General features: G+C 33.9%; 1 protein-coding gene across 8 annotated transcripts in view; it reads left to right on the plus strand.

The window, feature by feature from the left end:
* GPM6A (glycoprotein M6A) overlaps positions 1-14,573 on the plus strand; it is a 176,660-nt gene extending 162,087 nt beyond the window's left edge. For 7 of the 8 annotated variants that reach the window (XM_080590506.1, XM_080590507.1, XM_080590508.1 and 4 more), the window contains 4 exons: positions 2,527-2,680; positions 4,150-4,226; positions 5,463-5,528; positions 12,308-14,573. In XM_080590506.1, coding sequence (XP_080446632.1) covers positions 2,527-2,680; positions 4,150-4,226; positions 5,463-5,528; positions 12,308-12,460 — 450 coding nt within the window. In that variant the 3' untranslated portion in view covers positions 12,461-14,573. Of the gene's footprint in view, positions 1-2,526; positions 2,681-4,149; positions 4,227-5,462; positions 5,529-5,946; positions 11,574-12,307 lie in introns of those variants that run through there. The other variant, XM_080590505.1, reaches the window with a different exon arrangement.
* The last annotated feature ends 1,614 nt before the right edge of the window (positions 14,574-16,187 follow it).

Here is a 16,187-nt window from a genome sequence, read left to right on the forward strand (position 1 = left end):
TGCTGTTCTTATTCTATGCCCCAGGCATTTTTTATTTTATTTATTTATTTAATTATTTAATTATTTTTAGGATCACGAGCCCTGTTTTTTCCCCTTTGTTATACCAATGCTTTGCATTATGTCAGTACAGATTTTTAAGCAAGCTTCCTGTTCTAGAATACGGAGAGACAGAGACAACCACAAATATTAAACTGGAATTGTTACCTTCATATTAAGCTTGATCTTTTTATTCCTTTTGGTGGTAATCACAGACTGCACAGATTCCTGAACCTGTGTGGATCCTAGTCTTATAAACAGTAATATCAATTCAGTAATATAACTAATATAAAGGATTTATTTCTGCCTGTTAAATCGTCATACAAGTTCTACACTGAGTACTGTACTAAATTTCTTAAATGTTATTCAGAAATTTCAGAAAAAGGCTCAAAAATAAGGCCTCAGATTTAGCTGCTTTTGACAAACTCATAGCATATAAACTAACAAAGCTGTCTTTACCTTTAAAATACTGCTGGAAAACTGTAAACTGAGAACATAAAATAATAAACAGAATTTATAGTTTGTTCTGAGAACACATGGAGAACATTCTTTCTTATCTGTTGCTTCTACTTTAGAAAAGCTATATGCAACTCTTTAGATTGATAATAAAAAAGTAAGATCAGACATAACATTTCGGTTGAGAATTCATAGCCCTTAAGTGAATCAACATTTCCAAGTAATTTTCCAAGTAATTATTTGTAAATGAGTGCCTAGGGTTGAACCAGATGTTGGCTCATCAGCTTTAACACTCTAACACGGAGAGAAGAAAAAATGCTTCTCTTCTTTATTCACCTATATCATTTACTTTCTTGCATCCTTCTGATAGTTATTTTTAGTGCTGTAAATTCTCTAGATTTTCAAAGTACTGCTGAAAGTCTCTAGGGACAATCAGGAAAATTAACCTGAATCGAATTTGAAACTGGATTAATTAAACTACATTAAATCCCTATGTAAATACACTTCCTCAGAATTAAAATGGATTTTAGTTAATATTCTTTGGAAGTGAGTTAAGGTAAATCAAATTAAGGTCTTTTTAATAATGCTTGACAATGCCCATCCCATATCATCAAAGTAATAAAACTTCCTCACCTAAAATTCAAACCTTTTGTTGCTTTGCATTGTTTTGCCTGAACAGGTCCAGATGGACAAGCTATGCTTCTAATGATTTTCACTACTGTTTACAATACTTCACATCTGAAATTATTTGGTTTCAATAACTAAAAAACACATTTATATTAGGCTTGTTCCTTTCTCACCTAATGTGAGGGATCTTGCCTTAGACAGAAATACAAAGTGTTTTCCATTTTCCCTTTATTTACTCTTTAAGGTTTAATTTTAAGCAGATTGTGGACTGGCTTATTCTGCTTTCAAAAATAGACCTTATTTCCTATTCTCAGATTCAATGTTTTTCTGTGGCAAGCAGTTACAAAAAAGTCAGTGTGCTGAAATTTTTTTTATTTCAGCAGTCTGTTTAGATTCATCAGCATTTCTGAAGCCATCAAATCTTGGTGCTATTTGGATTCAACATTTAGAAGTTGACTTATCTTCCACGTTTAACCATGTAGCATCTTCATATGCTTTCCACAGTATAAAATGAGAAGGTAATTTGTTACTGATGAATGTGTCTGGTAGTTGTCTCAGGTTAGCAGCGGAGTAGTAAGGTAGCATGCTTACTTATTTACAGAGGCAGGGTGTGCCAGCAACTACCAGACCAGAAGGCAAGGAGAGTTCAATGCTTCCTACATGCAGATTGCTATACACGCAGATTGCTATACTCTGGAGACTCATGGCTAAAAAAAGAAAATGTGTAGCCTTTGGAGAATACGTATTACAAAGCATATAATTTAATGTATTCCTTACTAACAGCAGTAAGCACCCTTATTTGTTCACTGTGATTAATTCCCTTGTATTTCTTTCTATCTGAAATAAGTATAAATATAGTAACAAAGTGACAAATAGATGGTCTCACTGATTCAGTGCTAGTGAGATTCTGTGATAGCCATGGATAATGACTCATTTTTGTTAAGACTCAGATTTTAATAGCAAAAACAAGCATAGTGTATAGTATTTCATTATTTCATTATTTTGTATCATGAAAGATTGCAGTAAAACCAATCACAGTAGTCTCTTGTCTTAAAGAAGTAATGATGGGAGAGATGTAGAGTTATGCTTCAGAAAGCATGCAGTTCTGTCAGTACTTTAGGTGTGGTGGTTTGTATCAATCATAGACCCAAGAGTGACAGGAATGTGGAGTAAGCTTGCATTTCTGGAAGTATCACTGCTTTGTTCTTCAGAAACATCATGTTAGTGCTCTGTCATTCACTTTGATCAAATCATGATTTGATTATCAGACCCAAACCATAATGTAAACAAAGAAAAAGATGAAGACAATCAGAAATGCTTTTTTTTCTTCTTTGTGTTTTTTTTTTTTAATTGTGTCAGTTAAATTCTGACTTACCACTAGTTTTGTTTTTCCCTCTTTTTCTATAGTTTATTATGCTGACATACATCTTTATGTTGGCCTGGCTCGGCGTTACGGCTTTCACTTCTCTGCCTGTTTACATGTACTTCAATCTGTGGACCATTTGCCGAAATGCCACTTTAGTGGATGGAGCTAATCTCTGCTTGGATCTTCGCCAGTATGGTATGTGCAAGATTTCACAATAGAAAATGTCACGTTGCTTTATTTCCAAGTATCTGAAATGATCTGCTTCAGTGTTTCCAAAATGCCTGCTTCTACCATTTTACCCACAAGTCAAAGCAGTGTATCAGTCACTGCATTTCCAGGCCTGATGAAGATGAAGAATACATATAGTAACTCTCTATGAGGCTACTGGAGGAAGAAAGTGGGGCTACAGGATGAGCTATGGAGTTTAAAAAAAATTGCAATATAGACATTTGTGTGTTTGTGGAGGATGGGGAATTTGGACAAAAGGGGGTTTGGAATCCTAAAAAGTCTGAGAATTCTTGGGGTGGTGATGATAACTCAGTTCTGTTCCGCCACAAGACTGACTTAAGTCTAGATACTCTGGTCTTGATGGTTTCTCAGCCCACAAAGCTTTGTTGAATCTTATTCTTGTTGGACACTCCTGTGAGTCTCCTTCATTTGTTTCCTTCACCTAATATAAATGTGTGGTATGTTTTTAATTGCTCTCAAGATATAAAACTGCTGTATTACTTAAGAATGAAGGGGTTTGGTTAATGCCGAATATTTCACTTACCCTGAAAGAAAATAGTTCAAAATTATTGTTTTATTGATGTTTTCTTGAGGGATTTTTTTTTTATTTATTTATACTTTCTGCCCCCTCCTGCCTCCATATGACAGGTGACTTGAAAAAGCAACTGTCTGTACAGATCTCATCAAAAGTATTTGTACTTCTCTCTGAGCTTTTGTTTTGCTATTTTTTTAATTAATTTTATTTAAAATGAGCATATGGTACAAACATGTAAAATGTATGTTCTGTGAATATATCTGTTTCCTATAAATTCAGTGTAAAATCTGCTCATTCCTAACAAGAAAGAAAAATACCATATTTCATTATTAACCAGTTACAGCAATTTTTTTCATGCTTTGATTTTGTACATGGACATTAGCTGAAGTAAGCAGTATAAATTCTGTTTATTCTATCTGATAGAAACTATTATTAAAATAAAGTATGTGTTTGGGTAGTGCTGTTTTTTTTATAACTTTTGAATGAAGCTTTGTACCAGATCAACACATCTGAATACAATATACAGCACACTTCCCAACATGAGGGTAGAGAATATTTATGAATATATTGGCATGGTAAGTGTTTACACTGGCTGCAAATTATTTTTTGGTGTTTTGATTATTGTGCTGATTAAAATATAGAATAAAGGAATAAAGACTTTTTTGTTGTTGTTGTTTTTTAAATTGGCCAAGAAATTATTGTCTACATGTTTCCTAATAGGCTTTTACTAAATAGATGATGTGTTAATTTTCTGATGATTGAAATTAGGAAAATTTTATTTTGTTGTTAAATAAATTTCTGTGTAGGAGCCAGGAATTTGTATTTCTTAGCAGCCTACTTCAAAGCCAAGAAAGCCATGTACTAGGAACACTAAATACTGTGAATATCTATTCTACTCCAGGTATTGTCACAATTGGAGAGGAAAAGAAGGTTTGCACCACATCAGAAAGTTTTATCAAGATGTGTGACTCTAATGAGGTGGGTAAATGTGATGATGCTTTTGTCAGACCTGTATAGCAAATAACTGATACGTATGTCTTCTTCTCACTTTTTATATTCCAGTTCTTGCTAGAATGATAAAAATAAGCCCAGTGGAAAATACAGTCATCAAGTACTTCTCCTGCTCTTTTACCATGTACCGGATCTATTCAGTGTTGTTTCTCCAGCCGTTAGTTTTCTAAATACATTTGTATTTTTTTTTTAAGAATTCCATTAAGTCATGAATATATTTACCGTGATGTTTTTGAAAGCTAATGCACTTGCTGCACAATGAAGAGGTCTATATATGGAATCTCTATTTGAAGATCTTGATTACTGTTGTGACAAGAGAATAATGTTTTCAAATGGATTTGACCAAATTTTGCAGTGTGTTAGGATAATAACTCCTTGTACATTTTTCTTTGTAGTTTATCCTTTAGGCAAAGGCCTCCCATTTCATTGCAGCAGAGGTTTTTGGTTTTGTTTTTATATGGTCAGGATGAAGATAGGACAGACAAAATTATGCCTATATAAAACAAAAGGAGAAACTAAAATCTCGATCCCTCTGAAGTCAGAAGGTGCTTCACTAAATGTTTCACTGGGTCTTACTCTGAATAAATATTCCTAGCATGAAGTTACACAATAAGCCTTCTTTTATACCAAAAGCATCTAAGAAAATGCAACCCTGGCTGTTCAGTCAGCACTCACTATGTTGACTTCTGAGTAAACCAGATCACTGAAATGAAAAACAGATGTAATTATTTAGTTTGAGATGGGATGGGGAAGGTGGTCAACTTGGATTACTTAAGTAAATTGGTTTCTATTAAAGCACTATACACAAATTTTACTGGAAAAATTGGGAGGAAATTAAATCAGTATATGAGGCTAGAAAGCTACAGTGACTGAACAATAACAGTTTCTTCTTAGGCTGTCACTGCCACTAAAGAAACCATAGTACTGTAAAAATAATATATTTTTTAAAGTGGGTCTGTTTATTTTTAAATAATAATTTTTAAAAATGTTTTATGACTTTTTTTCCTTGATGTGAGTATTGTAACAACACAGGCACATGTACAATGTCATGTAGTAATGTCAATCATTTGGAAAAAGTATTAGCAATCATTATTTTTGTAGTAGCAGGAAGGTAGTCATTTGCTCTACGTTACTCAGACTTTTTGTTCAGTTTTCATTTAATGTTACCACCATAAAAGTTCCTTTCTTTGTCCCCCTCTGCAGCTAAACATGACATTCCACTTGTTCATTGTGGCACTTGCTGGAGCTGGAGCAGCAGTCATTGCTATGGTAAGCTTCCCAAAACCCCTTATTTCCTTTGTCATCTGAATCACTAATACATTCTGATTGTTGTTTAGTATAAGTTATTCAATTTGCCTGCTATTAGTATATTTCTGTAATTCAATACTACCTCTTACCTTTTATTTTTATTTTTTTAATTTATATTGTTGGATTCCCTTTGAAGTAGAATACCATGACTACCTCTTTGAATAAAAAACACTGTCAAGTACCTGCTAAGAATTTTTACCTTTCTGTTGCTGTATTGAGACAAGTGTCTGAAACCCTGTGTTTTTCTCATGACCATAGTAATATCCTTATATGATCTATACTTTCTGGGTATTCATAGGATTACCATGCTGTTATTTTAAGAGCAGGGTCTTTTTATCTGTTCTGTACATGCATGTGAATGTGTCATCTTTTCTTTCAGGAATAATTTCTGCCATTTTATAACAAAGATTGCCTTGGATTTGACAACATTCTTGCCAATGAGAATATTACAATGAGAAAAAAGTGTGTGAGCTAGTGCCCTGCTCTTCTGTCTTTGTCTGCTTTGTCTGCCCAAACATAAAGATATTTTTAGAGTGGGTACTGTATGGTGTAGGTTGCTGTGGTACATGTTGGTACATGGAAGGAAAAAGTACTGTTACTCTGTACTGATGCATTTTGTAAGAGAACTGTTAGTGGTGGTGATTGATGTTACTATTGCTATTAATATTTTTTCATTGAATGCTAAAGCCATACATTTTTTGTTCTCCCTAGAATTACATGTATAAAAAGAGACAGCCAAACAATATTCAATGAAGCAAATATTCCTGTTGCATTACTGATTTTTTTTGGTCTTCCCTGCCGTGTTTTCAGTATTACACAATACCCTGACAACGAAGCAGAGAGAGCTGAAAGAAGAATACATATTTTAATTTTTTGTTGTTGTTTCAAATCACAAATAATATGTACAATAGTGTAGTAGTGTTTTATACTAATAATTTCGCCAAGTTTCCAAAATCAGGTTTTTTCTGCTTCCAGCTGAAAAAAATGAAGACTAAATAGTAATGATTGTAATATATGTATTAGTATTATGAAAATATGTCCAAGAAAACATTATTTCTTTGGTGCTGCATTATTGTTGTGAAATATATTCACTAGTAATTATCGAATGCTAATTTGTTCAGATAACAATTTTGTATTTCAAATAAGAGTTTTGAATCAGTACAGCTACCAAAAGATTTTCAGTGAAAACAAACTGAATATATCTTCCTTCAGTAGAAACAAGTTAAGTAGTTACATTGAGCCATGTAAGTTCAAATACATGATACTTTCAATAAAGCTTTAAAAAACCCTTCAAAGCTCAGAGTACCATATCAAAAATACCTTAGATGTGCTACACCAAGCACTGATCCACTAGGAATTTTGATGGCTCCCATCTATTATCATATTTCTTAAGGGTTACCCCTATCCAAATGTGCTTTTTATTGGATTCTGTGACTGCACAGAGCAGGCATGATAACACTGATGATTTCAACAGAAATATACGTTAACAAGAAGAAATATAAGTTAAGGAAATAAGTGCTAGTAAAGTTCAAATGCTAGTAAAGTCCAAATGCTGGTAAATGTTTGCTTAGCAAGATTTATGTGTCTTTTTACCCTTTGTTATGTTCGAAGCTCTGTTGTCTGTATTTTTATTTGTTCATGAATTTGTTAACTTGTTTTTGACACTGTGGTTATCTCAAGGTAAAGACTAGCACATTCTACTTTTCAATGGTCATAATTTTAAAACTGACATACAAGACCACTTCTATAGATTGGGCAGTGTGCTTCACACTCTATGGTAGCCCAAAGACTGGGGACAAGACAAGAGGGAAAGCTCAGAATTTAGTTGGACAAGCAGATATTAACAGGTTCCCTTTCTTTAAGGGAAGTTTAATTTCTCAAGAGAGAAGTAATTTAGGGGAGTGTCCTGGTTTCAGCTGGAACAGAATTAATTTCCTTCCTAGTAGCTTATATGATGCTGTGTTTTGGATTTTTGATTAAAATAGTGGTGATGACACACCAATGTTTTTAGTTATTGCACAGCAGTGCATGCACAGAGCCAAGGCCTTTCCAGCTCATAATGCTGCCCTGCCAGCGAGTGGGCTGGGGGTGCACCAGGAGCTGGAAGGAGATGCAGCCAGGGCAGCTGGCCCAGGCTGCCCAAAGGGATGTCCCACACCATGTGGTGGCATGCTCAGCAATAACAGCTGGGGATGTTAGCAGGGGGGCTGCTCTTGCTTGTGGACTGGCTGAGCATTGGTCAGCGGATGGTGAGAAATTGCACTGTGCATCATTTTCTTTCTTTTTTAAAAATATTAATTTTTTATTATTACTTGCTTGTGTTTTTTGTTTGCTTTCTTTTATTTATTTTTCTTATTTTTCTTTAAGCTATTCTTACCTCAACCCATGGTTATTATCCACCCCCCCCCCCCCCATTCTCTCCCCCCTCTATCTGGAGGGGAGTGAGCAAATGGCTGCCCACCTGTCTAAACCACAAGCAGTTGAATGTATTTTGTGTCCTAAATGCCTCATATAGCAAGAAGAAATATCCTATGCTCAAATCAGCAGAAGGTGTCAACAGTTGGCTAGGGTAAAGAACAAAGTGTGCAGAGGCCATTTAAGTCACTGGAGAAACAAAGTCCTTCCCTGTATGTGCTATTGCAAAAATAAACACAAATATATTAAGTTGATGAAGTGTTTTTGTATATATTCACAAGAGTAGCAAGTCTCCATGTCTGTGAATTTTAATGAGATTTCTTAACAGAAAAATGAGATTAAAATACCTGTCCTTTACAAAAGGAAAGCACATGAATTTATTGCAACTTCATAATATTTCTTACAGACATTTTCTTTAAACAAGAACAGTCCATCTGACTGAAGTAGTAAGCATTTTGTATCTGTTACCAACCAGGAGTAATACTGCAACATCTATGAAACTGCTGAATAACTGAAATGGTAAAATCACCATTTTATGTCTTTTAAATGACATTTAGTCATTACATTGATATACTTCACTGTATCATCAGTTCTGGAGATATGGACAAATTTACCAAAGAAATCAATTTGGTCATACACATTAAGACCATCTGTCAGCAAGATTCTTTTTATTAGTCCATATTTTTAAAATACAACATATTAGAAAAAGTTTTTTGCAAAAACAACCAAAAATTGTTAGAATTTGCAAAGACATTTAGTTATAAGTAATAATTTTCCCATAGCTATTACTTTAAACCCTTTTGGTCTCAGGTTTGTATAGGAATGTTGATTTTTTTTAATTTTTTTTTAACAATTAATTAGATATCTGTTTAGTCTCCAAGAGAGAATGCTATTTTGGGTTCAAAAAGAGACTTGGTCTATAAATTAGTTGAAATATAGAAAAACTCATACTTTCAAGATTGTATGGCAGGGGAAACGATTTTGCAGAGAAGGAAAATGTCAAATAGTTTATTTTGAAAAATTATCATTCTTAGACTTCAGCAGAACATGAAAAAAAGCCTGAAAAGTGTTCTTTATGTTGTAGGTGCTGTATGTGAGTCTTCAGCACAGAAAAGTTAGCCAGGATTTTGAACTATACTAAATTTGGGTTATGTACGATTCTGAACATTACTATTTATACTTGTGTCTGAATAGAAATAACTGAATACACAAATGATCATTGAAGTAATGCATATTAGTTTTATTGTTTTCAATGTTGTGCCAGATAGAAACCAGATGACATGAAGTTGTTTAAATGTAAACACTGCCATCCCAAAGGGTTGATTGGCTATTAAGTATCCCACCTGTGATATACTACACCACTACACCAAAACTGAATTATAACATATATATTTTTCCCTTCTCAAGGAAGGGAAAGTTATTATCTGAGCAGTATTCTTCTGCCTGAAATTCCACATAAACTGAGTTTAGTTATGTCCTCTAGAGGTTCTCTGAAGAGATGATCAATTATCCTGAAATAAGAAGCAGGGAAATATATAAGTGGGCTAGTTCCTCTCCCTCAGGTGTAACTGTGTTCTTTTGAAGGATATTAGCTGCAGGTAAGAGGAAAATAAGTTCTTCAGACTTTTGCCCTGCTGAGGAAAGGAAAAAAACAAAGCAAAACAAAAACCCAACCCAACCCCATACAACCCTAAAAAACAAAGAAACAAACAAACGAACCCTTCCTAGACTGGGTACAAATTCTACAGATTTGAAAAGTTGAAGCATACTTTATCTTTTGGAAGAAATCTAGACAGGAACATTTCACAGAGTATGGAAGGACCTTGTGGTTGTCTTTTGTATGTCTGTAATTGAAACGTCCTGAGGCAGACTGTGGAAGCTGCTCTGCTTCAATTGGAATAAGACTTGACAGGGCCCCACTGGCTTCAGGCTACCCAGGTCAGGGAAGTGTGAAATGCAATTAGACAGCCACTTAGAGATGACCTCCTTTGTGTGATAATGTTATCTAGGAACTTGGTATTAAATAATTTTATTTTTTTTTAAAGTGGTGGGGTTCTTTAATATATAGGTAATTATATCATAAATATGTATTTGAGTTTATAATCATTATACAAGCTAAAATAGTTGTTTCCAACAACTCCAACAAAATGGAAGTTTTGATCAATGGTCAAAGTACTTTCACAGTAGTTTTTCTTTTTCTTTCTTATAGTTTTTGAAAAGTCAAGAAAAATGCCAAATGAAAATAGTTTTAAAATTTGACTCATACTGGGATATTACCAAATAGTTTGAGTCTATAAGAATTTTTCCCCACATGGGGCCTACATCCCATTTTCATCATAATCTTCAGCTGCAAAGTTTTCTGGTTTATATATTTTAAAATGTCAGGAAGATGTAAGTACACTGCTCAGATACCTTCCACTTCTAGGATTCTCATCTGTGTACTTAGATGTTATTTTTGAGAGGTTCATATTTTATTTTCAATTGAAATCTTGCCGTCAAAAAAATATCATCAGTGTTTTCATTGGTTGTAAATTGTAATTCTCTGAGATGACAAAATGATTAGGATTACCAGCCTGTTTCTTTGAATTTTGGAATTTTGTCAAGAGTTTTACTGGGGGGAGGGGGGGGGAGGTAGCGGTGGGTAAAGTAAGGATTTCATTCATCTTAATGGGGATTTAACAACAGTGTCTCTCATTTGATTTAGAAATGCCTGACCCAGACACTAGTCATGGTGATAACTTTTGCAATAGTTCAATAGTTTAGCTTGATACAAAGCGTTTCTTTTTCCTGTGCACTAAATGATGACCAGAAACACAGTGTACACTGCCATCTCCAGCATTTGCACTATCATCACGTTTTGCTGCTTGTATTGTACTGTGGATATTAAGAAGCTTCTAAGGATACACAGAAATACTCATATTTGTACTTTTTTTTCCTGGAGGACAGATTCTCTGAACGGTTGTTTCTATTTTATGACTCTGCAACTCAGACCATTTTCCTCAGATAGGTGTCAAATGAAGAACAGGAGAGCAGCTTGCTGCTCAAACAGATAGCTGGAGTAGATTTAAACTGTAGATTTAAACTGTAGACAGCCACAGCTATGAAGACTAAGCAAACTACAAAAGGGACTGAATGCAGATAGCCTCTGAAGGAGAAACTTCGAAAAAAGTATTTTTGGCAGCAGTTCCTTGGAGACCACAGCTTCAGCCTTTGTACTGACTTTGTGTTAGAATTTTTCACTCATTTGTTTATTAATTGCCACCGTTCAGAAGACTGGACATCATCAGGCCATTAAGCTCTGACATCCATACTGTGTGATTTTTAAAACAACTAAGCTCCATCTCAAAAGGAATTGGCTATTTTACATCCTCTATTTGTAATGGAAAACAAGTGCACAATGTAGTTTTTCTACTGCTAAAATACCTCTCACTAACTTTCAGATTAAATTTACTCAAAGCTGAGTGAAAACATTTATTGATGTGACATAATTGCCAATATCCTTTAACTGGTGTTTAATCCTGAAATGTATTCATAGACATCCTGTCCTCCCTGTTTGCTAGTATAAATAAACCAAGCTTTTTGTGAATATATCATTGTAGCTCATCTAGTGATTTGTGATGGCTGCAAGCAAGTCAGATCCAATCTCCAATGCTGCAAGCAAGTCAGATCCAATCTCCAATACCCACCAGAAGAAGGGGAAGTTTTCCCTTTCTTTTCAGATCTTTTTGTATTTTGTTTTTGGATGGAACACTTGGAAAACTCTCAGTTCTCTTTCCCTGTAAAAATAAATAAATAAAGGTTGATGAAATAGCTAGAGCTGTAGGTAGAAGAAAGAAATTGTGGCTAAATGGAAAACCAATGCTAACTTTAAGAAAAATGCAAATCTCTCCATAATTATATTGGATATGTAGTCATAAGGCTGCAGAGTATCGATGGCAAGTTTCAGTTTTAAGCAACTGCTTTAATAAATAGTGATTCAGTAGGTAAAACTCTGACAGAAATTACCAGAAGGCATTTTTCCACATAGATTTACAGACTTACTTAATTGATGAAATTTGTTGAATTTCAATTCTCTTAATTTTTTACACTCATTGCTACCAACTGCAAGTCACACTAACAGTAAGTCAGCTATGAGCTAAGTAATTTGAGGATTAACAAACCTCAGGGTTGAACTTTGTGTCATATTGCTGTACTACTACTTCTTGACTTAGCAATGCCTCCCTTCTGATAAGATCCCAAACTCGATCCTGTGGTTTTTGAAGCGTGAACATGCTGTATTCTGACTAGGTCTGTTGGTGCCTAACTCCATGTTACCTTTCTTACAGGTCCATTATCTCATGGTCTTGTCTGCCAACTGGGCCTATGTGAAAGATGCTTGCAGAATGCAAAAATATGAGGATATTAAGTCAAAGGAAGAGCAAGAGCTTCATGATATTCATTCTACTCGCTCTAAAGAGAGGCTCAATGCTTACACATAAAAGAATCCTTCTCTTACTTTCTAACATGTGAATGCTTTGTTGTTTAACTAAAGGTCATCCAATCATTTTAAAAACAATTGAAAGTGCTTCTCACAAAAGATAGTTTGGGTGACTTACATATCACCCATATACAATTCTTGGTTGTCTAGCACTTGGTTTCTTAATTAGTTCTTACTTTGTGTGACCATTCTCTACCACAGAGCTCCTAAATAACCTTTCCTGAATCCTTTTAAGCTAATTAGTTCTGCTAGATGAAGGATACTAAACTACTGTCAAATACAAATATGTGTTTGATTTTTTTAATCACTTTGTATGTGTTATGCATAACACCTTTTGCATTGTTTCTTATATGTTTTTGAAAAAAAAGATAGCTTTTTATACTTTTTAGTTTTGAGTTCAATAACTACTTTAACTACAGGTATACTTCAAAGGGACCATTGTACATGATGTACAATATATAAAGAAAACACTGATGACTTTCCTTTATATTTGGAAATCTTGCCAGATGGACCCTGATCAACTTGAGTGAAGGTCCTAAGATAGTTTTAAACAATCAAAGGTGCAATTTCTAAATTTGTAATAGTGGGTAAAAAATGGAAAAAAAAAAAGGAAAAAAAAAAAAAGAAAAAAAGTGCTTCTTATCTTTGTTAACATTGTATTGTTATTGATGTTTTTAAAGAATATTCTCTTGTTCCAAGTTCCATGGGTGATAATTCCTGTTTGTATTGTGAGCATGCAGCCCGTGGTGCTAACAATGCATGGCCACTTGCCTTTTGAAGGAATTCAATACCACGGTTACCTGTTAAAGAGTTATGGTATATAGACAGTTGTTAATTAAGTGATATAGTTATCCATAGTTTTTTACAGAATGATCTCTCTTTAATTAATTCAATGATGGTTATGCTAAATTGGAGCTGTTCATGTGATGATGTGAGAAATTACTGCTTAGCTACATTTATGAAAGTAATATATCAAAAATACAGTGACCGTAGGAGTCAGAAGTCTTTTTACCTGCTTTAAAAATTTAAATGGATTGCACCTGTCTGAACTGTACAAGATATATTAAAGAATACTTCCATAAATGTTATAGCTTGGCTTCTAGCTTTCCTACACATATTTGTTTACCTGTATTATGTTAAAGTAAGGTAGAAGACCACTACAGAGCTTATTATTTGAAAGTGTAGTAATATATTTGAACATTTATTTTGATAGGAAAATGGTATCAGAAAGATAGGTCATCTTAATTTGAAAGAATTACCTGTATCAAAAATGAAACAAAAACCCCTATTTAAACAAAATCTGTATTAGTGGACCAAATTTGGTGGATTTATTTTATTTTATTTTATTTGCCTATTTCTAATGCTACAAGAATGCTGTAAAGTGTCTTTTAAAGTGAAGTAGCCTGACAAGACATTTTTGTCAGTGTTAAAAATCTTAGGTAGTTTTGTGCACTTATTGGACCATTGTGAATTCTCTCTCAGTGTAAGTGCATTTCTAATAAAATTTCTTGAGTAAAACTCTTCTTTGTACTATTACTAGTCATGCATCATCAGTAATTTTTAACAATTCTTGTAGTAAGTAGAGGGTAATACTATAGTTATTTGTGGCATGATAATGCAATAAGTAGTATTAGTTGATTGATTTTTTTTCTTTTGGTTGTTTTGTTTTGTTTTTTTTTGATTGTGTTTTTGATTTTATCTTTTTTTCTTTTTTCTTTTTATTTTCTTTTTATTATTTTTTTTTAACACTTAGGCTGTCCTATGGGGTCAACAGTTTTCTGATAATGTGCAGTACCAGTATTACAGTTCTGCAAAAAGTATTAGGAACCTCTCTTTTGGATTCTATATTGTAGTGTTTCAGTTTTGTGTCTTAAAATGTTTGTGCTGATTTTTAAAACTATGTCTTTTAAACTCATGTAATGATGTTAATGCTTTTGGCTCTTCTCTGGTATTAGAGTTTGTATTTTCACAAAGAATGCTTTGTAGCAGGCATTACAATTAATCTGTTTTGTACATAAATGTGCCAACAGCTTGATGGTGGCGTTTTTGAAATGTAGAACAAAGTGCTAGCAAAAATGTAATAAAGACACTTGTGTACTTTGTGTACTTATTAATTGTTCGTGTTGTGTAATTTTTTCTTTGCCTTTACTTACCAAATCATTGTAACCAGAAGTGGAAGAAGCCAGTTCCTTCTGTTGCCCTTGCTACTGGAACAATGTTCTCAGTTGTGTATATTTTTTGTACAGTCCACTTTCAGATGTTGCAGGATATAGATCCTCTGGCAGAAATTATGAGAGCAAAAAATAAAATTAGAAAAAATAATCTGGAGATGTTGCATGTATTATTGAACATGTCTCTGTCAAATTTATGATTAAAAAAAAAATCATTTCAATGGAAGATATAAAAGAAAATCCAAAACCAAGAGTGATATTTTCATACCTTTCATGACTCTAAATTCTCTCTGGACTGTACCTCTGTCTAATCACATACAGGTAAAAATAAAATATGCAGCTTTCCCATGATGTGAAATTCAGTTATAGGTAATATGGGTACTTCATTAAAATTCCTGACCATTCCTAATGTGTAAATTTCTTCAAATGTCTTAAAGAACATTTAGGATCAGAAATGATATATACTAAGAATAAGAGAGTAATATATACATATATAATATAAGATCAGAATGCCAGAGTCTAGGAAGAGCAAGTTTGCCTGGACATACTTGTTATAATTTTAACCTGTCAGTCATGAGAACAACTGCACAAGATTGGCATTACTGAGGTCTCATTTGGAACAGCTTACAAGAAGCTGGTCTGGCATCAACATGAAGACTACTGACGATATTGGTACCTGGAAGTTACAGTAACTAATACTTTAAAACCTTGACAACAATTCTGCATTACTTGCGTGCATGTAACATAATTTAAATGGTTAAGAAAATGTTATCTGTGTCTGTGTCAATTAACATGATAACAAGGAAAAATAATTATGATATAAATCCCAAATGTGTTTACTTCTCATTTAACTAGCTGTTATTCAGCTCTTTTTGTGCTCTTGATGAGAGCGTGTTCCATAATAGCAATTTTTCATCAGTAGCACAGATCAAGGGAGCAGCAGAGCTTCCCATAACACAACACATCAGTCATAACTGGTTCACTTCAAAGTATACACATATTTGGTACATTCCAGACTCTTCTTTGCTTCCTGGCAGCCAAGGCTAACTTATCTTGAGGTAGGTTTCATGGGTCTTGATTTCTATAGACACTTCTGTGCTTAGTCAAACTGTGACTGTTGTGCTTTTCAGAAATGAGAAAATCAATTGTAGATAAATGTTTGGTACAATATTATTTTATTTGATTTATTTTATTTTTATTTGCTGCAGAAAAGGATGTACTTCAATGAAGACTCCAGTTTAAGAATTTCCCAACCCTAGGTCCTCAGTTTCTTATTTTCTTCATAGTTTGCCATTAGTGTTATTAGCACCATTGCTAATCAATTATTAACATACTAGCACTATTGATTATTAGCACTACTGATGGGTAATCAATAGTGCTAATAGCTTGTTAAAAAATAGATGCAAAAACTGCTTGAGTTACAAAACCTTCCCAACTGTTTATCTCTATCCCTATCAACTTCCCTTCCCTTCCCTTCCCTTCCCTTCCCTTCCCTTCCCTTCCCTTCCCTTCCCAAGGTATTTTATATATCAACAGGATCATATCAGTGCTTCTGTT

The sequence above is a fragment of the Anser brachyrhynchus genome (assembly GCF_964034855.1).
Source record: "Anser brachyrhynchus genome assembly, chromosome: 4".
In the NCBI taxonomy this organism is placed as follows: domain Eukaryota; kingdom Metazoa; phylum Chordata; class Aves; order Anseriformes; family Anatidae; genus Anser; species Anser brachyrhynchus.